Genomic DNA, 22,699 nt, shown 5'->3' with positions numbered 1-22,699 from the left:
TGAGAATGCTGGAGATGGAGAGAGAGGCTGAAATAATTGAGGTCACCATGAGGTAATACAGAAATGTGATGGGAAGAAGAGCGATGATGTTGGAAGAGAAGGGGTGTGGGAGGAAGAGGGGTAGAGAGACAAGGGTAGGGAGTCTGAGGAGGAGTGGGTAGGGGAGAAGGTGGGGAAGAGAGAGGGAGAGAAGGTGGGGAAGAGAGAGGGAGAGAAGGTGGTGAGGAGAGAGAGAAGGTGGGGGAGAGAAGATGGGGAAGAGAGAAGGTGGGCAAGAGAGAAAAGTGGGGAAGAGAGAAAGTGAGAGAAGGTGGGAAGATAGAGAAACAGAAAGTGGGGGAGAAAGTATGGGAGAGAGCGAGAGAAAGTGGGGGAGAGAGCGAGAGAAAGTGGGGGAGAGAGAGGGGCCCCATTTATTAGTACATTTGATTACTGCAACCCGTGCAAAGCCGAACTTTGACCATATATCTCATACATAATTGTAGAAATAATACAACGAAAAATGTCAAACTTGCAGTGATCAATCATTTTTTTTCTTTTCTCTTTGAAAACCATCATGTCCATGTTTAGAGTCCCAGTAAAAACGTTTTTTTTTCTGTCTTTAAACAATATGGAAAAGTACTGGAATATTTGACGAAAATAGAACATATTGGCAATTTATAAAGATTCTCAATAAACAGCCCAAGAGCGTTAGAAGTGGGAAGTACATTTTTTCAGTTGTGAAGGGAGGGAATTCCAGCTTATTAGAACATTAAAGAGTAGGACTGCATCAACAAGACCGTGTCCTCAACCCGGCAGCCAATATTTGTTGTTCCAAGTGTCACAGAGCCTTATTTTATAAATGGCGATGTCTCCAATCTGGTACTACTGCATGGAAGTCCCACTGACTTTTCGTGTGGTAGTGCCAGACTGGTGCTGTCACACTTAATAGAATAAGGCCCATGGTCCTTTTTCTTACGCACTATACAGATATCTGAGGTGACAAAATGCAACACGTTCAGTAGCTCAGTTACAGTTGTTGAGTAGAGTGTGTGACTGCTGTTTTAAAGGGAAGTGGGAAGCTTTTGTGCACTCATAATTGATTATCTCTGCTTCTTGTTTGGTGGAGCATCTGGAAATTAATGTTTCCATAGAAAATGGTTACAGGATATGGTATGACCATGTGAACAGCTGGTATTAAAACTGTGTAAACATTAAAGGATAATGTGTCTGTCCCTAATAGATGTATTCTGCTCAAAGTGACAGTTTCTATTTAAACTAATGGATATTAACTCCCTCAATATTGCAGAAGTATAATGTAATGAATGCCCCTAGATAATTGATTCAGCTACATATTTACTGTATGTACTGCACTGTGGATTAGTAGGGTTTTTAAATAGCCATAATAAAACAGATATGGATTGGAAGCCTACAGAAGTTCCACTTTTTCTTAAACGGCCATTTGTTGTATATTAAATGAAAAAGGTACTACTACAGAACGTACAAGAGATGCAACACCGGGGAGCTTAAGTCTCCTATTATTGTGCAGCCAGTGCATTCATTGTAAAAACATTGTGGTCTAATTTGCTTTCGTATCACCAGTTTCTACTTCCTCTGAGTCTGTGGTTCTCAACTTCAGTCCTCAAGAACCGCCAACAAGTCAGGTTTTAAGGATATCCCTGCTGAAGCACAGGTCCTTCAAACCGGACCTGTTGATGGCTCTTGAGGACTAGAGTTGGTCACCCCTGCAATATGGGAACCAGGGAATCCCAGTAAAAAAAAAAGGGGTGGGGGGGTTGGGTGGGGCGTGTAGGAGGTAGGAAGCTGCTGCTTTAAGTATCAAAATCATACATAAAAATTTCTAGCACACTGTACCTGGCAAACTTCACATGCAGTTGGACAAATGAAAGGCAGGATATCCGGTAACTTACAGTATCTAATCTATTGAGCCTCATTAGTTACAGATAGATCTAAGAAAGCATTAATAAATCATTTAAAATATTCCTTGTTTTATCTGCTTATCCTGATTGTGTTGCGCGAATGTCATCAAATTTGTTTTGCAAAAATGTTTTATGGTTTTCTCTTAAACATTACTGCAAATTTTACTGCCAATATTTTTGGCCAAAATATATCTGTAAATGTCAGATGATTTACAAAATTCCGCATAGAAATAGCACGACTCCTGGTGTTCAGCGGACTACAACGTTACTGTATTTTGACATTCGGTGTACATTCTTATAACATGTAAAATGCAATAAAAACACAAAGTAGGAAAGCACAAGACTGTCACTATATTTATCAGAAAAAAATGTAAAACAAGGTAGTTACTACAGCTGCTCAAAATTGTATATTGTCTTTCTGCTATTCAGACTGACAGTGCAAAAAGGGGCCATCAATTAAATGTGTCATATCTAGACAGATAAATGAATTAAATATCTAGGATCCTTATAAACATTTGCAAACAGCATCCAGTGTGAAATGCCACTTAATCCTTTAGGAGCTAATTAAAAGATTAACATTTAGAAGAGTAATTACTGTTGCAAGATATCTTCCTAGTTTTGTAACTATTATAAAATGATTGCTTACCTTTAACTGTAAGATCAAGTTTTAGATCAAAACTAGCAAAGTATTTGAATAAATTAGTTTGTAGGTTGTATCAAAGATGGTCAGAAATAATTATGGGATACTGTAATAAAATAGTCCCCATACATTTGCTAAAGGTGTCTTAGGTGCATATAAAAAAACGAAAATTAAATTCCGCTTTTAAACTGAATGATATATTATATAACAATATAAATATAGCTCATGACTATATTTACATTCCAGATAGATGGATGGATACATTGATAGACAGATGGATGGATACATAGATAGATGGATGGGTACATTGATAGATACATACATAGATGGATGGACAGATGGATGCATTGATAGATGGATGGATACAGTGATAGATGGATGGATAGATGGATGGATACATTGATAGATAGATGGATGGATACATTGATAGATAGATGGATGGATACATTGATAGATGGATGGATACATTGATAGATGGATGTTACATTGATAGGCGGATGTTACATTGATAGATATATAGATAGATAGATAGATAGATAGATAGATAGATAGATAGATAGATAGATAGATAGATAGATACATTGATAGATGAATGATACATAGATGGATGGATATATGAATGGGTGGATACATTAATAGATTGATGGATGGATACATTGATGGATGGATGGATAGATGGATGGATGGAGACATTGATGGATAGATGGATGGATGGATACATTGATAGATGGATGCATACATTGATTGATGGATGGATGGATACATTGATAGATGGATGCATACAGTACATTGATTGATGGATGGATGGATACATTGATATATGGATGCATACATTGATTGATGGATGGATGGATACATTGATATATGGATGCATACATTGATTGATGGATGGATACATTGATAGATGAATGGAAAGCCAAATGTACCTTCCTCTGAGCCACGGCATAAAAAGCAAAATGCCACAGCTATGGGGATGGTAAAATCCATGGGCAAATGTGTGTGTGGGGGAGGGGTCAGTGGACCCTCACAGCATTAATCCCTCTGCCGGGGAATGCTCTGGCCGTGTTCCTGTTGCTATCCCCGGCCTCAGGGAATGGAAGTCTGAGATGCTACAGTATGAAGCACTTAAGTAGTTAAACAGTGGAATAGCTCTCATTTGGAGTCTTGTACAGTAGCCACCAATTATTTCCACAACCCCTCTTATTTTTCCCATTCAAGATCCCAATATTGACATGATTAGTGGTATTTTGATTTGTTCATGGCCAATTGTTAAAGGTTATGTACCTCCCCCACCGTCACATATTATATCTCACAAGGGAATGAATGACATTTGAGAACTTTGATCCAAAAACAAATTCAGTATAAAAATGTAATTACAGAATTACTGAAATATTACTATGCTGCAGATCGCATGTGTATTTCAGTTGCACTTGGGACCTTCTGCTTCGACTGAGTTCCTTTTAAGTATTTAATACATAACTGGATCGCTTTTTACCTAAATCAGACTTTATTTTGTAAGGGATTGGGAGGTAGCACTGGACTCATGGTTTAAAAGGATTAACATGGTATAATAAGTATTTTTTCATTTTTTATTACTGACTCCTAAATAATTGCTCGGCCAAGGATGCATTCAATCCAGTCCCAAGATTCAAATCAGGGCATTGTCCAGTTACATGTGTAATTAGTTGCTTCTATAGAGGTTACTCATTAAACTATGATGGTGGTGATCAGGCTCACCAGCAGCATTCATGGGGTCCAGGAGAGAAGTCTGCCCTTGGGCCCTTGGGGTTGGCCCAGCAGAGGCCAGGACCTGGCTAACCCCAGAAGTTGCACCGACTTCCGGTGGGGTTCAACGTCCAGGTTCGGCTGGCCTGTCCCCCCTTCACCGCCGGGACAGCTTTGGCCTGGTGTTCCCCTACTGATGGCGACCCTTGTGCTGATCAGGGCACTATATCGCACGGAAACTCCAACTGAAGTAACCCTGACCGACACTACCACACTTTAATGAATAACCTATACAGTATCTCTTACCCTATATCTCTCACTGCTAAATCCCGTCCGGTATTACCTGTTTACCAACCCCTCGCAGAAATAAGTTATCCAAGACATTGCATTGTACATCGCTCTGACAACAGAGAGGTTAACAAGGCCCCTACCAGGCTATTTTGACTCGCACCCGTCTTAAGACTCCTTTAGCACGGTTACAGATTAAATAGAGCCCTTTGATATACAATATGTCTTTTAAGTAATACAGTATTAACTCTTTCCCTCCTCTGGGGGTTGTAGCACAGCACAAGCAATAACAGCCATCATTAAACAGCTGAAAAATATTTTTCTTGCAAAACCATAACAGTGTTACATCTTTCTAATAGGAATCCTAAAAGCCTGGCTGCAGTACAGTGTCCACCGAGACGTCGGCAATAGGATAAAATATCAAATATATGGAGTGAAACCGAGCTGTAAAATGCAGAAATGGCAAAGAAACTGAACGCAGCCGGGCAACAAAAATGTGAAGAATTTGAGATTTGTAATTTTCTGATCTAAATGTCCTCATTGATTAGTTGCAAATACTGTTAACCCTACGTTTGGCAAATGGTGAGGACATTATCACTGGTGTTCTCATTTGTAATAAAATAGATTAACTTGCTGTGAAATTTTAACTAGGCTGAGACAAAACAGTAGCTACCTAATGAACCAAAGCATATTGCTGTTAAGTAGCTAAATAGATGCATACTGATTACAGGACTGAAAAATGGCTCTGTTTACTCGCAAAGACGAAACTGTTCATAAAGCCATTTATTATGTTTGGAGAAAGTACTCTTATGGCCCAATATAAACATTTGAAAGTGGGGCTATTCTGAATCAATAGCTATTTTCAGGGAGATCATTCTCTGTCTACGTATGTACCAGAAAGGTCTAGGCCAGTTGCCTGAAGGGAAATAGCGCTGTACTGTGAATCTTAAGTGGGTCTTGGGTACAGAACACCAGGTATACCCATTTTTGCAATGTACAGTATAGCGTGTTACTTTTAACGTTCAAATACCACAGTCGATTAAACATACTGCATTTACATGTACTTGATACTAAGGATACTCCTTTATATTCCTCTAACCTAGGGGTGTCCAACTCCAGTCCTCAAGAGCCATCAACAGGGTTTAATGATACCCCTGCTTCAGCACAGGTGGTTCAACCAGGGGCTCAGTAATTACCTGAGCCACCTGTGCTGAACCTTGAAACCTGATTGGTTGGTGGTCCTTGAGGACTGGAATGGGCCACCCCTGCTCTAAAGAAGCAACTCACCGCTCCTGTGAATTATGATAGTATTGGTATTCAAGAGGAAGGATAATGAATAACTACCCCAGTAAAATAAGGAGCTTCAATAAAATATACACAAACTGCCCCCAGTAAAATAAGGAGCTTCAATAAAATATACACAAACTGCCCCCAGTAAAATAAGGAGCTTCAATAAAATATACACAAACTGCCCCCAGTAAAATAAGAAGCTTCAATATAATATACACAAACTGCCCCCAGTAAAATAAGAAGCTTCAATATAATATACACAAACTGCCCCCAGTAAAATAAGGAGCTTCAATATAATATACACAAACTACCCCCAGTAAAATAAGGAGGTAAAATATAATATACACAAACTGCCCCCAGTAAAATAAGGAGCTTCAATATAATATACACAAACTGCCCCCAGTAAAATAAGGAGCTTCAATATAATATACACAAACTGCCCCCAGTAAAATAAGGAGCTTCAATATAATATACACAAACTACCCCCAGTAAAATAAGGAGCTTCAATATAATATACACAAACTACCCCCAGTAAAATAAGGAGCTTCAATATAATATACACTGCATTTAGTTCCCTACTAGAATGTGTCTGTAGTATTTTATAATGAATGAATAGGGCCTAAAACATTTTTGAAGATCTCCAACAACTGCAGGTAATGAGTCCATGTGCCTAACCGGACACTGTCCCATTACCTCTCAACCACATCCAGCTTCAGAACGTGGTAACAGCTCACATGGAACATTGCAATATGCGCCTACCTCTTACCTTTGTCGCTTAAACAGACGACCCGGGGCAATGAAACTTTAATCCTTTATTTTCTGTTTGTGTATTCATTTTGTTGCAGTCTTCCCCAGTGGTACTGGTTGTAAAGCAGCATAACGTGAAATCTCTTATATGTTTGTTTTAAAATAAATCAGTTCCGCAGTATTAGATAATAGTTACTGTTTTTTTTATTTTAAATTCAACTCAATGCCATTTTTATTAAGTTTTAAAGCATCCTTTGATCTCTATCGCAGGTTTAGCCCACCTCACACGCAGTGCAAGATCTTTGCAACACTTTCCTGTTTGGAAAAGGTGTTGCTAATGTTCCCAGCAGTTTCAGCTGCCAACTGTAACAATAGATAATGTTACCTTAGTAATATAAGAATACATTGTAGGTGCTGAGTTACACTGACTGAAGCAGCCATTATGTTAGGCACACACGCAGGATTTTTTGTACAGATTTATAACAGGAGCACCAAACGATGGCCAGCTTAGGTACGAGTGTAGAATTATACATTGTCACACGCTTTACATCTAAAAATAATAAAAGGAGAAAGAAAAAGACGTTGGAAAGTAGTATTGCTGCATCTTCTAAATTATAGCACAGAGTGGGTATTTTATTGCAATATATCTGATACAAGAGTATCTGTTTAGCATTTCACTACAGTATATGGCTTCGCTTATAGTGCCGGCGACGCGACTTCGCCTGAAAACAAAAGCATTGTCGCCGTCGCAAGCGCTTATAGTAAGCGCAGTGCAACGGCGGCGAACAAAAATTTGGAAGCCGATAAAATTAGATTTTTCAGAGGCTGTCGCCGCATGTGACAGCCTCTGAACCAATCAATGGCCAGGTCGCCGAAAGTAAAATGATAACTTTTGCGGGTGGCGACGTCTTCCGTCGCGTCACCATCGCGTGCACTATAAGCGTGGCCTTAGGCTGAGATGGCATATGGGATTTTTGTAGTGTAGGCATGGGGTGTGTGTGTGGGGGGGGGGGGGGTTAGGGCAGAGTTACATGCACTGGTATGGAATGGTTTTTCATTTCCGTCACCTTTAAGGTTGCGTAGGTAAACGTTTTACTCACAGCTATAGCGCAGCAATATATATATATATATATATATATATATATATATATATATCGCCAAATTCTGCAACCGTGTCAACACGCTTCATACTTCTGGCAAGAATCACACGCAGACCCCCTTCTTCATGCATAGGCCCTTTAGCTTTCATAGACACCATCATCACATACAAGCGATCATTGATCTTCATGCTGAGGGTTGCATGTGGTTAAGGTTATTAAAGCAAAGGTATCAGAGGGAGAGGAGATTGCAGGAGTTAGATGCTCTAAATTACAAAGCAGGGTGACAATGCGCTGTGGTCAGTTTGCATTCATAACTTTTTTTAAACCCATTTAGAAGCCATTTAGAGCTACTTCATGCAGCAGTGATTTAGAGAAGTCATTGCCAGCGCATGTCCCCTCCTTTATCTCCCCATAATATGGGGAGCATACTGTACCCCATATTTCAATACTTTATTATTAAAGCAGCAGTTAAAGCAATATTCTACATGTGTGTTTTTTTTAAATAAATCAGCTCTGTACCATGAGAAAATACTTGTAGCATTAAAAAAAAAAAGAAAGAATGTTGTAAAGGTATTTTTAATGTTTCTAATGTAGGAAGCATTTCCAAAGTGACAGCCCCCTTTTCCCTTCTGATAGGCTCTGGCTCTTGAGCCCCGCCCTCTCTCTAGCAGTGCACCAATTGTATCTAGTAAATGTCCAGTCACATACTATTGCTGGACTACATTGCCCACAATGCTGTGCAAGAACTGAATTAAATAACCCGAGCAAGCGATCGATTACAGGAGAACGGATCGATCTGCAGCTTAGCTAATCACTTGTCAGTGTGCAGATTGTATTGATGCACATATTTAATGGGGAAAAAATATATATTTCAACTACTATGTAGGAGGAGATATGTTCAAGTTCAGGGGTAGCCAACTTCAGTCCTCAAGGGCCACCAACAGGCTAGGTTTTCAGGATATCCGTGCTTCAGCATAGGTGGCTCACCCATCTTATCAACTACTGTGTGAAACAGCTTTTTTAAGATCACGTGTGAAATATCGCTCGCGAGAATGTTCAAAAACTGTTCAAAGCAAAAGAAACTTGGAGTAACTACAAATCTGAAAATAATACAGACCTACGTTTTATCTACTGTGTTACTCAAAGAACGAGTGAACATGTGGTTTAACCAATTGGATTTCATATGGCCAATAAGTTTAACTGTTAGTTTATAGAGTGATGTAACACGCATGTGAAAACAAGAACATGCAAGACAATGTAAAACTGATATCTATCTATCTATCTGTATCTATCTATATAGAGTTATATATCTATATCTATATATACACATATATACACATATATACATATACACCAAAATGTTTCCCCCGTGGAGAAATCAAGAAACAGCACTCAAAGATAGATGCAAAAAGAAACCTGTATTTTAAAAATACATAGTACACTTATTTCCAACGTTACAGTCCAGGAAGGACCTTCCTCAGGGTAGTGCTGGAGAACAATGGCACCAGAAGATATTTAAACCCCAAAACAACCCAGTGAAGTCAATTAGAGGGAGCTAATTGACCAATCAGAGAGATACGTCACAAGTTCTAATCACTGATGTGCGGCGGCCATCTTGGACAGCTGGGCAACAACTGAATGTAATCCCGCATAAACAACTTGTGCGCATGCGTGTGGGAGGAGGGCGTCCATCTTTAGTGAGGGTGTAGTGGCGTCCTCTGTTGCTAGGTAACGAGAGCTCTGCATCTGTTCACCATAGCAACCATATACCTAGATCACCGCGCATGCGCCGCCCACAGCGCAGCCAGTCATATACCGCAGGGTTATAGCCGTCGGCGAGAGTGCTAGCAAAGTGTCACCGTGCAGCGGCCGTCTTGAGCAGCTGAATAGTCTGAGTGTAGTCCTGCATAAGAAGCTTGAGCCTATGCGCGTGGGAAGAGGGTGTCCATCTACGTAAAGAGTGTAGCGGCGTCCTCCATTACCAGGTGACGGGAACTCCGCATATGATCACCATGGCAACCGGATACAAAGCTCACTGCGCATGCGCGGGCCCCAGCACAGCCAGTCCTGTGCAGCAGGCTCAGCGCCGTTGGCGTGGATGTCAGCATAGTCACAGTGTCAATCTGTAATGTTCTCCAGCAAACCCTGAGGAAGGTCCTTCCTGGGACGAAACTTTGGAAATAAGTGTGCTATGTATTTTTAAAATAAAGGGTTCTTTTTGCCTCTATCTTTGAGTGCTGTTTCTTGATTTCTCCATGGGGGAAACATTTTGGTCTGTTTATGCTTATGGAACATGCAGCAGAAAATAAAAATTTTAGTTGGAGTGCCAGCTGCTTCTGTGTGTGTATGTATGTATGTATGTATGTATGTATGTATGTATGTATGTATGTATATATATATATAGTTTAATACATTTAGTAACTGATCTGTGTAATATGAAGATGTTTATATATACAGTATATATACATATGTGTATGTGGGTATGTATGTATATATATATATATATATATATATATATATATATATATATAGTTTAATACATTTAGTAACTGATCTGTGTAATATGAAGATGTTTATATATACAGTATATATACATATGTATATGTGGGTATGTATGTATATATATATATATATATATATATATATATATATATATATATATATATATATATATATATATATATATATATATATAGTTTAATACATTTAGTAACTGATCTGTGTAATATGAAGATGTTTATGTACTTCTATGAGAGAAAGTAATTAACTGTAACTCTAATATCTCAGTCTCCCTGGCATAAAAAATATGGCTATAAGGTCAAATTATTAAAAAATGCTTTAAATGGAGACAGCAAGTATAAATACAAACAGCAAGAGCTGGAATCGTCCATGTGTGCAAATCACACATATTTTATTTGCTTGAATAACTTCCATTTAAAGCTTGCATATATTGCCGTTTATGTGATTTCCGAGGGTTAATATACTGTAATTTAGTTTGTTTAGTCCAGTTTGTGAAAAACAGTTGGCAAACGCTCCCCGGTTGTTCATTCAAATGGCCATTACAGATAATGTGATATAGGAAATTGGATTTGTTGTGGCAAATATCCAGTTTTGAATTTGAAATCGGAGAAGTCGTTACTCTCATAGGCACAGGACGAGGGGATTTTATACCGTTGTACTAAAAGGAAAATAACAGGAAGATATATATTACCATGTACAGTACGTCTCATTTCATTCTATCTACTTTATATGGGAAAACATTTTTACAAGAAGAGCTGCTGATGAACATAACAGGAACGGCCTAATTTGGGTTATTCCACCTTTGTTGGGTTATGTCTCCATTAAAAAAATAAATATTGGAAATATACGGTGTGTGTTGCGGTTTGGAGGAATTATTTTAGCTGTCAAAAATGGCTTATATTAATTATTTTAAGCAAATGCGCTGAACCATTTTTTCGTTCTTCACACTTTAAAGTCACTTAATATTCCTTGAATGTCTGTTTTGTAAGCTGTAGTATATAGCCATTAATTGGAGTCCCTTCCATTTCTCAGCTTCCACTTTTCTTGGGTCTACTCGCTTAACCCTTTGTGAATGTTGTACAGTGATAGGGTTATTGTTTTTAAGTAAAACATACTTTGTGATGCTCTGATATTAATAATGGTTTTGTTTGTTCCCGCTTTAGGAGAGGATTCATGATAGCCCTTCACCTGCTCCATCTATGGAAGACACTCAGCGGCCTGGGAGTCATGCATCTTCCCATCAGAGCAGTAGTGTATCGAGCTCACCATCCCAACTTGACAACATAGCTGACAGAGTTGGTTAGTACCTTATTTACCTTTGTTCATCTTCTCAACTAGCATAAATCACAAAAGTGTAGGCACCTAGAGGGTCTGGCAGTGTATAAAAATATCAATTTATTGCAAAACAAGATCGATGTTTCTGTCCACTCTTTGACCTCCGTCCACTCTTGGACAGAAACGTTGATCCTTTTTTTGTAATAAATTGATATTTTTATACATTACAAGACCCTGGGAGTGCCTACACTTTTGTGATTTGTGTTAGATACAGATCCCCCATGGATTTCGTTGGTCGTGCTCCCATGGCAACGTATACCATAGTACTGTGATGCGCCTACCAAACGACATCTGCTAAACTATTCATGTTAAGGGTAGATGCCTTACTGTACGTGCATTGCTTGTGGTCATATTTATTGAAACCAACATAGAGTTATTCATAGATGTTGTATTTTTTATATTTTGAGACTCTAGGAGTGAGCTACTCAAATCCTCAAGGGCCAGCACCAGGTCAGGTTTCCAGGATATCCCTGCTTCTGCACAGGTGACTATTAGTCTTTGACTGAGTCTCTGATTGAGCCACCTGTGCTGAAGCAGGGATATCCTTAAAACCTGACCAGTTGGTGGCCCTTGAGGACTGAAGTTTCCCACGCCTGCTCTAGAAGTTGATGCAGTCTTGAGATTTACTTAGTAGCGCTATTCCACGTTTCAGCGCCAGAAAAGTCCTTGTGATCCAATCCCTTGAATGAGCCTTAAGGTGTCTTGCAGGGGTGTTTTGTGAAATAACATCACTTAGTACATATCTGCCTTAATAATTAGGGATCATTTTATGTTGGTCCAACATAATATGCAAATGATCAGTCATGGTTTCTAAAACAACATTACAGCAAAAAAGACATCTTTATAAAAGCTATAGCCCTGGAAATAATTTGAAGGCCCCATCTCTCCTGAGGAATATTCCATGGTGGTTATTATGAGTAAGCTGTGTTGGAGAGACAGGGCATTGTAATTATATAGATCCTGTTGAACTTGCGCTTACAGCCTAAATAGTGGAATACAATTTGTGAACATGCCTATGAAGTACCTGCCACATTTCTTTTACCCATGCTTGTGTGTAGCTTTTCTCTGGTTAGCAGGTGATATTTGAAACAGACTTTTTATCATTTTTCTACTGGGTGATATCGACATGGTCAGACGTCCTCTGAGTGTGGGCTATAGTTCAATGTTATTAATGAGGGAATCATTTTTATTTGAGTTAAGTTGACGAAATTCAGAAACAAAGACCAATATAGCTGGGAGTTCAACATAAAATGGGACAGTGTGATTTTTATTTTTTGGATGTGATGGTCTATTAATACAATTGTATCAACAGAAGTTGATACAATTTAATAAAATATCAATGATGCTGAAGTATTTGTATGTCAAATTGCATAATTGTGCTATTTTGTGTCTCATTTGTGTTTGGTACTAATGCCTAATTTATGATCTGAAGATTCTCGCACCCAAGAACCACCATTAAATGAAATGCTAGGTCGGGGGTGGCCAACTCCAGTCCTTAAGGTTTTCAGGATATCCCTGCTTCAGCACAGGTGATGCAGTCAATGACCGAGCCACCTATGCTGAAGTAGGGATATCCTTAAAACAGGACGGTGGCCCTTGAGGACTGGAGTTGGCCGGCCCCTGTGCAACGGTTGATTCAAAGCATTGCAAGATGTTGTCCCGCACTTTCTGAGAACGCGGCGTCATTGCTAAATGATAACCAGCTGCCCATTTCTTGCTCGTAGCCATGCTACCCAACTCCAGAGATGGAGAGGTCACTGAACAAGATACTGGAGCCAGTATAAAAAAGATAGCAAGAGAGAAAGGTAGGAATCATTTTCACTTTTAATGCACTGTTTCTGCTAGAACAGGGCCATCATGTCCGTGATATTGTAATGCGCCTCTAATACACAGCCATGCATAGAGATGCTCTTCAATGCAAGTCAATGGAATTTCAGACATCGTTAACTGTGCATTACCCTGCTTCTCACTATAGGGAGATGCCTTCCCAGTCTCACGTCTGTAACCTGCTCCTCCGTCTTTCCATCATCCAGTACCCTTTTATTGTTCCATTCCAACTTTCCTCATGCGCCTTCATTCTTCCCTGTACGTTTCACGTCAGGCCTTCTCCTCTCACATGCCACTATGCCCGCTGATTTCACACGCCTTGCATGGTTCCAGCATTTAAATTGATAGTTCTCATGCAGTGGAAAGCAAAAGAAAGAACCAAATGCTTTGAGTTCTTTTTCTCTCTTTCCTTGTTCTAGCCACATAATATACTCATAGCACAACCCACAGCCTTTCACCAGGAGCCACCATGAGTGGCATAGTCACACATCCAAAGCAGAAAGGCCATACATTGTTACACAGCTTCAACTCACATAGTGTCACACTCAATGTGTATCACTTACAAAGTGTTGTAGTGAAGCAGCAGAACATGTAACACTGCGCATTTTACATTTGATTTTATTTTTGATTACAGGATTGAAACAGGGGGTCTCCGGGGCTGAACTGTGTTAATTTTAGCTCCGGGGACCCCCTGCTTCTTGAGATACTTACCTCCGTAGGGGGTACCAGTATTTCGGCAGGAAGGGAACTGTGTCCCTAAGATAGTGGCAGCATTTAAATGCCCAGCATCACGTGAGCCAATAGGATGCCGTGACGTCATCCCTTGCAGCTTGCTATTAGCCTATGTGACCGGAACATTTAAACTAAAGGAGATACCGGCACCCCCTACAGAGGTAAGTATCTCTGAAAGTAGGGGGTCTCTGAAGCTGAAATTAATACAGTCCAGCTCCGGAGACCCCCTGCTTCAATCCTGTAATAATAAAAATAATAATAGTTGCGCAATGTTACATGTTTTTCTGCTTTAAATTCTTAAATGAGCGTTCCTAATTAAATGCCCCCCTTTTTTCAGCATGGATGGGAAGCAGGTGGTCTCCCTGAACTGCGTTAATTTCAGCTCTGGGGGCCGCATGCTTCCTGGGATACTTAGCGGAGAAGGTGCCGCCGGTACTTCATGGAGGTTTAATTACCCCACGTCACGCTGGCCAATAGGAAACCGCGTTGAATGAAGATGCAGCTTTTTATTGGCCCTTGTGACCCAGGATATTTAAACCTTTATTATATTTCCCTTGGAGGGGAGGACCCTGATAAGTATCCCGGGACCCCAGAACTGAAATGAACGTGTAGACCATGTTTCCTATATGTGTTCTAAAAATGGGGATGGGGGAAAGTGGGGTAGAACAAAATGTGTATGAAGTGTAGGGGGAAGTGGCTAACATTATGACTGCGTTATTTAGTAACTTAGCAGCTATAATGTATCCTTATATTACTATGGTAACATTATCTATTGTTACAGTTTGCAGCTCAAACTGCTGGGAACATTGGCCACAAATTATCCCAAACAGGAAAGTGTTGCAAAGATATTGCACTGCTGGGGAGGTGGCCTAAAACCTGCTATAGAAATCAAAGGATGCCTTTAAACTCATTAAAAATGACATTAAGAGTTGTATAATAAAAAAAAATATCTAATAATACAGAACTGATTTATTGAACCCCCCCCCCATAAGATTTCACATGTTTTGCTGCTTTAACATACATGCAAGTCTACAATGAATGCTAACCTGCTGCATTGTTACTTTGAATACTAAGCAGCCCCACAGAGCTACTCTCAGCCTGCTGTAGATTGCTGTTTGACCCTTCTGACTAAAATTGCATATCTGCAATACTTCATTTCATAAAATAACATAGTTCATGGAGAAGGAAAGTCGTTTTAAGCGTGGGAACATACTTTATCATGGTGAATGACAGGCTCTTGTTGCGCATCTTCATTGAGATCACTTGATATTGTAGAACAGTGACTGTATCGGGGGGGGGGGGGGGAGCAGTGGCTTCCAGAGGCCTTTAACATGCTGCGTGAAGAACTTTGAAGTGCAGAAATATTTACTTTTCCCTGTTTCCTAGGAATATATTTAGATTGTAGGTTTTCAAATGAGTATCTTGGCATATTGCGGCCACTTTTATTTAGATCAATGGTGGCCAACTCCAGTCTTCAAGGACCACCAATCGGTCAGGTTTTCGGGATATCCCCGATTCTGCATAGGTGGCTCAATTGTTGTCTGATTCATTGATTGGGCCACCTGTGCTAAAGCAGGGATATCCTGAAAACCTGACTTGTTGGTGGCCCTTGAGGACTGGAGTTGGCCACTTCTGGTTTAGATGAATTTCGTTGATGACATCATGGAAGTAACTATGTCTTACCTATCGTCCTACAAGAACATGCAATTTTATATGAGGGGATTTGTTACTAACCAGAAATTCTCAGTTGACCGACATGGAAAGGAATATTAAAGCTGCAGTTTCGTCAATATCCAATATGTGGACTATTTCCTCCAACCTTTTGTAACACAACTCCCTTCCTACTTGAGAGATTCAACATCAGTGTTGAATCTGATGGAAGGTTTTGTGTGGAAAGACTCCTATAGGTGGCTTACCTGTGATGTGCAGGCCCTGTATACTAACATCCCACATGAGGAGGGTCTAAATGCTGTTCAATCCTTCTTATTGAATGATGTTACTCTAAATCCCCTTAATAGCCAATTTGTTATCGACTCTATCAGATACATCTTGAAGCATAATTATTTCATGTTCCTTGATGAATTCTTTCTACAGGTTTGCGGAACTGCAATGGGCACGAGATTTGCCCCCAGTTTCGCAAACCTGTACATGGGAAGATGGGAAGAGGAATACATTTATAACAACAACCCTTTCAAGGCAAACATCATTGTATGGCGTCGGTTCATAGATGACATCCTGTGCATATGGGACGGCGACCATTGTTCAACCAACCAATTCCTACAGTATTTAAATAACAATGATAAAAATCTCACTTTTACACATGTAGAGCATGAGACAGAAGTCCACTTCCTAGACCTTAACCTTATAACCTCAGCTGAGGGGACTGTGGTAACAAAAACCTTTTTCAAGGAGGTTGATTGCAACAACCTCCTTGTTGCCACAAGTAACCACAAAAAAACATGGATATCGAACATCCCCAGCGGTCAATATTATAGGTTGAAGAAGAACTGTAGTACGGAAGTGGACTTCGAGGAACAAGCTAAGAAATTGACATTAAGATTTTTAGAGAGGGGCTATCGTCTAGAGAAACTAAATAAAGATCTGAACAAAATAAGAAAACTTGATAGAAAAACAATGCTATTAACAAAACATAAAAAAAGTAAAACCCCCCAGGAAGATGAGGGTAAATGTAACGTCCCTTTTATCACTAACTTTAATTCAATGACGGGGCAAATTGAGAAAATCATAAGAAAACATTGGTCTATTTTATCAAACGATTTGCTACTGGGTGCTCACCTCTCGGAATTCCCAAAATTTATTTACAGAAGAGCCAAAAATTTAAAAAACACACTATCACCAAGTGATATAAAACTAACTGAACATCCTAGTGTGGATACCAAATGGTTAAGTACTAAACCAATTGGGAATTTCAAGTGTGGGAAGTGCTCAGTTTGCAAACATTTGCACCCTGATAGAAAAACTTTTAAATGTACAAATGGAGAAGTACATAATATTAATGATTTTATATACTGCAAAACTGACCATGTGGTTTACTTATTAGAGTGTCCGTGTGGCCTTCTCTATGTGGGACGCACTAAGCGCCCTTTGAAAGTGCGCATCCAAGAACACCTGCGCAACATCAAAATAGGGTTCATGAAGCACAGCATTTCAAAGCACTATGCACAATCCCACAACTGTGATCCCTCCTCTCTATTATTCAAAGGTATTAAGTTTATACCCCAAAATAGGAGAGGGGGAGACAGAGTAAAAGAACTTTCAAGACAGGAAACCTTCTGGATACATAAACTAAATACCTTGTATCCGGGGGGTTTAAATGAAGATATAGACATTTGGTCCCTGTATTAAGTTCCTACATACTACCTCATAATTTTAATAATTTTATTAGTCTAGAAGTTTTAATTTTTATCTCTTTGTCTTTTTAGTCACCTATCATGAGAAGCTTTTTTTATTATGAATTATGGTTGCTCTGAATCACCTTGCTGCACCTTGCTGCTCTTTAGTTACAAATCGGCTTTGTATACTTTTCGTTTTTCTTCTTCATCTGTGGTTTATATTATATATTAGGATAGCCATCCTAGTTTGCCTGGCCACTGATGCACAAGTGCACTATGTTTTTTATCATGTTTTAACACTGTTTCTTTGTATTTTAGCTACCATCAATCGCGCTTGTTTTGATTTGTCGTTGTTAATAAAGTTTTTTGTATGTTTATGTTCTGTTGCTATTGACAATCAGTGACGCGCGAAACCGGGACCTTTTGACCCGCCTCCACTACTTCCCCATTGGCTGTTAGTGTAGATAGCTCAGCCAATGAGGCACGTTTGTGTAGTATTTAGAATCCATCCGGAACCACTTTATTTTATTCCCTGAAGAAGAAACCTACGGGTTTCGAAACGCGTTGGATGACTGGTCAAGAACTGCAATCCTAACCTCTACCTCTAACCATCACCCCACTACGCGAGCTGATCGAGTCTACACGGCGCTAATACCAGCCATCTCCCCCGCGGTGACGTCATTGACCCGGAAGTGCTGTGCACGGAGGGGAGTGAGAGAATCCAGCCGGCGTGGAGCTGTGGACTGGCAAACAACTGCATGCGGCAGCAGCAGACGTTGGACTCGTGCCCTGTGGGTAAAAGAACTGTGTAGAGACTCTTTACTTACCTTTCAACTACTGGGATCCTGCATCCGAGGTACCAGCGCCAAAACCCCTGTGAGGACACTTGTTCCGGTTTCCTGAGGCGTTGGGTAACATTATCCCTAACTGCATTTGTTCAATTATTTTGATGTACGCACATTACTCACCTTACCTTATTGTATATGCTAATATATCATTTAATGCACTATGAGCGTTGTGCGCTGTGTCTTTTCTGTTTTTATCTGTTAGCTTAGGGGGTCCCTGAGCCCCCCCTCCATCGCAGCTGCAGACGCTCAAATTAAGGTCACGTTATTTTATCTAATCACATTTTATCACGTTATTTTACCAGTAGTTGCGCACCTTATTTTCTTTTCACTCGTCAATATCCTGCATGTGTGATATTTTTAATAAATCAGTTCTGTAGTAAGAAAAAATACTTTTAGCATTTTCTGTTTAAAAAACAACAACTTTGAAAGACCAATTTTCTTGTATTCTATTTTAACAACCATTTACTAAGGCACTGCCCCTTCATGGCCTGTCACAAGCCCTGGCACGCCCTTTGTCAGCCCTGCCCTCCCTCTAGCACATGTCAGTGCAGGAGTGCTCATGAATATTCATGAGCTTCCACTGAGTGACAGAAGCAGAAGAAAAACATATGCCATATCTAAAGATTTTGCCAAATTTTGCCGATCAATACATGGAGAATGAATTGACTGGCAGCTATACAGTTCTTTAGGTAATTAGAGATTGTCCACATGAAACTATTGAAGTAAAAAAAAATTAATTAAAAAAAAAAACTGAACTGCAGCTTTAAGTTCCTTCAGAGAAAGTATGTTTTGTCATAAGATTGTCTTATTCATTGAATTGGATCCATTACAGTAGCATTGTTTGCAAGTGGGGTTCTATTGTTGGGTATTTTTTGGAGTTCACAAAGGAATCTGAAGCACTTTATGTAGTGTTTGAGATGTGAGGACCTGTCCCTGCATTGTATTATGATATTATAACAATATCAATAGTGCTTTACTCCTGAATTTTCTGTAAATATTTGGTGATTTGTAGGTCAATTTTGACAATTATGATTATTTCCAGTTGAAAATCCCCAACATTGAAATCAATTTAACACTAATTGTGTTTAGTCTGCAAAATAATTGCTGATCACAAAGATATCAAATATTCTTATCGGGGGGCAAATTATTTGCTTACTTGTATTCATTGTCTGCTGTACCGGTTATGCCAACTTCTACCCATATGACAGACTAGTCACTAGACAGTATGGAAGCCTATTAGATCATGCGTCTTTCCGTCAGTTCTGTATGTACTAGGAAGTACAATTTGTCTTGTCCTTAATTTTTAAATACTTCCATTCATTCACTTATTTGTGGCTGCTGCTACATTAAATAAAAATAATTAAACCCACATCTAATATGCATTTTTCTTCAAGTTCCATTAAGATGAGTTGATCTACAATGTTCTTTTTCTCTCTACCTTGAATACCACATATTCCAGCAACATCTGCCCAGTCCATGTTTGTATAAATAAACACTGCCTAAGAATAGAAGGTGGATAGTGAGTAAATGCCTTGTAGCATGTGGATGCCTTCACTATGGCTACTGAGGCCTACATTTTTAAGTCTAAAAGCAGTGTACTTTGCTAATCACCTTTTTTTGTTGCTTCCTAATTTAATTTATTTCTTCTTGCCCTTTCCAACGCTCTTTTTATTTTTCAATGCTGATGCTTTGTTAAGGAGATATGTGTTTGAAATAGCAAAGGCCCAGAAGCTGAAAATGAAACTGTCCCCAGAACTCATGTTTGTTAATACTCAAAAAAACATTTCTCAGTCACGGGGCAAGATATGAACATAGGTGTTAAACTCATGTGGGTTTCGGGGGGATTAAATATACTGTGAATGCAATTATAGCTCAAGCAAACTTTCAAATTAAAGTGAAAGATTAAATGGGAACAATGAGACCTTTAAATAAAAGAAGCATATGCTAGGCCAGTGGTTCGGTGTATACAATATACATTCATGTTTGCGAATATCTTAGTCATAATTAAAATCTGGAATGGGTGGGTTTCTCCAAGAGCACTGTGCTAAGCTTGTGATTTAGGGTCTTAGCGTTCTAATCGGAAAGCTGGAAAAAGAAAAGCAGCTATACAAATGTTACTAGTATTTGCCATATGGAAAATTTGAGAGCCGAAAGTCAGCAGGAACACCACCTTTTGTGATTGATCCATGTGGGAATGTGGATGGCATTACTGAAATCATTCAGAGAGGCTTACATCTAAATCTAAGAATGACGCTTTGATAGAAAAGTACATTCATAAATTATACAATCACCGAAATAAATACTGAAATATTACTTCCCCTACAAAGTTTTTAAAAGTTGAAGAACAAAAATGTGCATGGAGTGAAAGCATCAACATTTATTAAGTATGACAAGTAAGCAGTTTATACAACTGTGGCAAACATATGTTTTCACATCTGTTTTGAGTAATATCATCGTGATTTTAAGAATGATTTATAGCTGTTCACATCATAAAATGCCAGCTTTGCTGTTACTCCCAAATTTATATCCAAGTAGGACTTCATTAAAAGCATGTTTATAAGGCACGGGTTTTGTTAGGAACATGTGAAATGTGAGAGTTTTTCAATTAACAAGGCCGGGGAATACCGAGACCGAGAGCACCTGATTTCCTAACCCCGCCAGGGCCGAGTCACACGGAACGCACTCATTTGCATTGTTTCACATTGCATCCAATGCCCATAAGAAACGGAAGGGCTTATGTAGAGAATAAATGTTGACGTGAGCTTTACTTTCTGTGCATGTTAACATATACTAGAAATAGGCGTTCAACATGTATTAAATGACTGTTTTTCACTCACTATGGGGGTCATTCTGTATTTTAGAATTGCCTGGTGTCCAGTATTGAACCGAACTGTCCTGTATTTGGACACTCACCACTAAAAATACGAGAGGTAATGCTGGACATGTATATGTCCGGTGTTACCTCTCTGGACATAGTGACCTGAATCGCTTGGGGGGGCCGCGGGATTTCCCTGAGCGGGGAGAGAGCAGGGCTGTTGCTAGGGGGCTGGGCAGCTTCCTCCATCCTTGATTGGCTGCTGCTGGGTAATGCAGCCAATCAGGAGGTGGTGTCAGGAGCCTGAGGGTAGGGCCAAGGAGAGGAGGAAACAGCATGGCGGAGAGAGAGGTGTGTGTGTGTCTCGAGCGTCTCGAGAGTGTGTGTCTCTCTCCCACTTTTCACCATTGTGTCCAGTATTTTTGGAGAAGCCACCTGGCAACCCTATTTCCTATTCAGGGATATTCAGTCACAAATGACCCAAATGGTTGCTTATACATTATAGAACAGGGCTTTACGCCATACATTATCACATACAAATATTTATCTATATTTTTTGGAGGTAAAAGGTCTGGTCAATGATCAAATACCATCACTGACTGTATATCCATCATGTACTGTATAGTGCCCTAAAATTTCACATACTGTATATCCATTTTAACTGAGAATAAAGAATAGTTCTTCCCCCTTTACACAAACCTTCAAATCTTTCTTTTCCAGCAAATGCATATCCAAATATTTTTTTTTTTTTTAAACGTAGTCACCTAAGCTCACCCCGGGGCCGTCAGTGTGAAACGCCTCCGTTATGTAAACACCGTCTCCTCGCCCCGCGCTCCGTGGGAATTCACATATACAGTACAGACAGACACACAGGGGAGTGAAACATAATGGGGGTGAGCGCTACCTGCTACTTTACTGAACATTTCGGGGTTGTACAGATGTAACTACAGCAAAAATGTTATTTTCTGATCATATAGTGATACTGATCATTGCCTAATATAATATAATTTGCTAAAGGTTTTCTCAGCAGTTTTAGCCAAATTGCATCCCTGCCTGCCAGCTGCATCTTAATTTTTGCAAATTACCAAAAAGATTTGTCTTGGCGACAACATACAGTGTTTAGGGTCAAGCTTGTTATGATAAGTCAGTAAATAATTTTAACAGCCATATGACGTTGCCACGTTGGTGTAAAAGGCAGAACACTTACCAAGTTGCTTCACTAAGGAAGGGTTAATTACGTTCTCAAAGCCAGCAAAAATGTAATAAACAATTACAAAAATGATCTGGGTTCTTTAATGATAACATTGTTTAAAAAAAAAAAAATTCCCATTTAAAAAAAAATGATATGCCTGGAGACTTGTATTTACATCACTGTGTGTGTGTGTGTATGTGTGTGTGTGTATGTTTGTGTGTGTATATATATATATATATATATATATATATATATATAAAATAAAAAGATCACTTGTGAGCACATTCACATGTCTTAGGCAGGTCTGCAACCCTGCCTTATCCCCAGCATACAGTGCTTCCACTGCAGCAAGGGATTCTGGGAAATGA

At 39.4% G+C, this 22,699-nt stretch overlaps 1 protein-coding gene across 10 annotated transcripts in view; it reads left to right on the top strand.

Moving 5' to 3' along the window:
• Window positions 1-22,699, top strand: part of DACH2 (dachshund family transcription factor 2) — a 395,863-nt gene that overhangs the window by 286,781 nt on the left and 86,383 nt on the right. For 8 of the 10 annotated variants that reach the window (XM_075572852.1, XM_075572849.1, XM_075572851.1 and 5 more), the window contains 2 exons: window positions 11,393-11,528; window positions 13,289-13,369. In XM_075572852.1, coding sequence (XP_075428967.1) covers window positions 11,393-11,528; window positions 13,289-13,369 — 217 coding nt within the window. The remainder of the gene's footprint in view (window positions 1-11,392; window positions 11,529-13,288; window positions 13,370-22,699) is intronic. The other 2 variants (XM_075572850.1, XM_075572848.1) reach the window with 1 other exon arrangement.

This window comes from Ascaphus truei, chromosome 16 (assembly GCF_040206685.1).
Source record: "Ascaphus truei isolate aAscTru1 chromosome 16, aAscTru1.hap1, whole genome shotgun sequence".
NCBI classification, from domain to species: Eukaryota; Metazoa; Chordata; class Amphibia; order Anura; family Ascaphidae; genus Ascaphus; species Ascaphus truei.
Note: the sequence above shows the minus strand (reverse complement) of the source record. Positions and strands in the feature narration are given on the sequence as shown.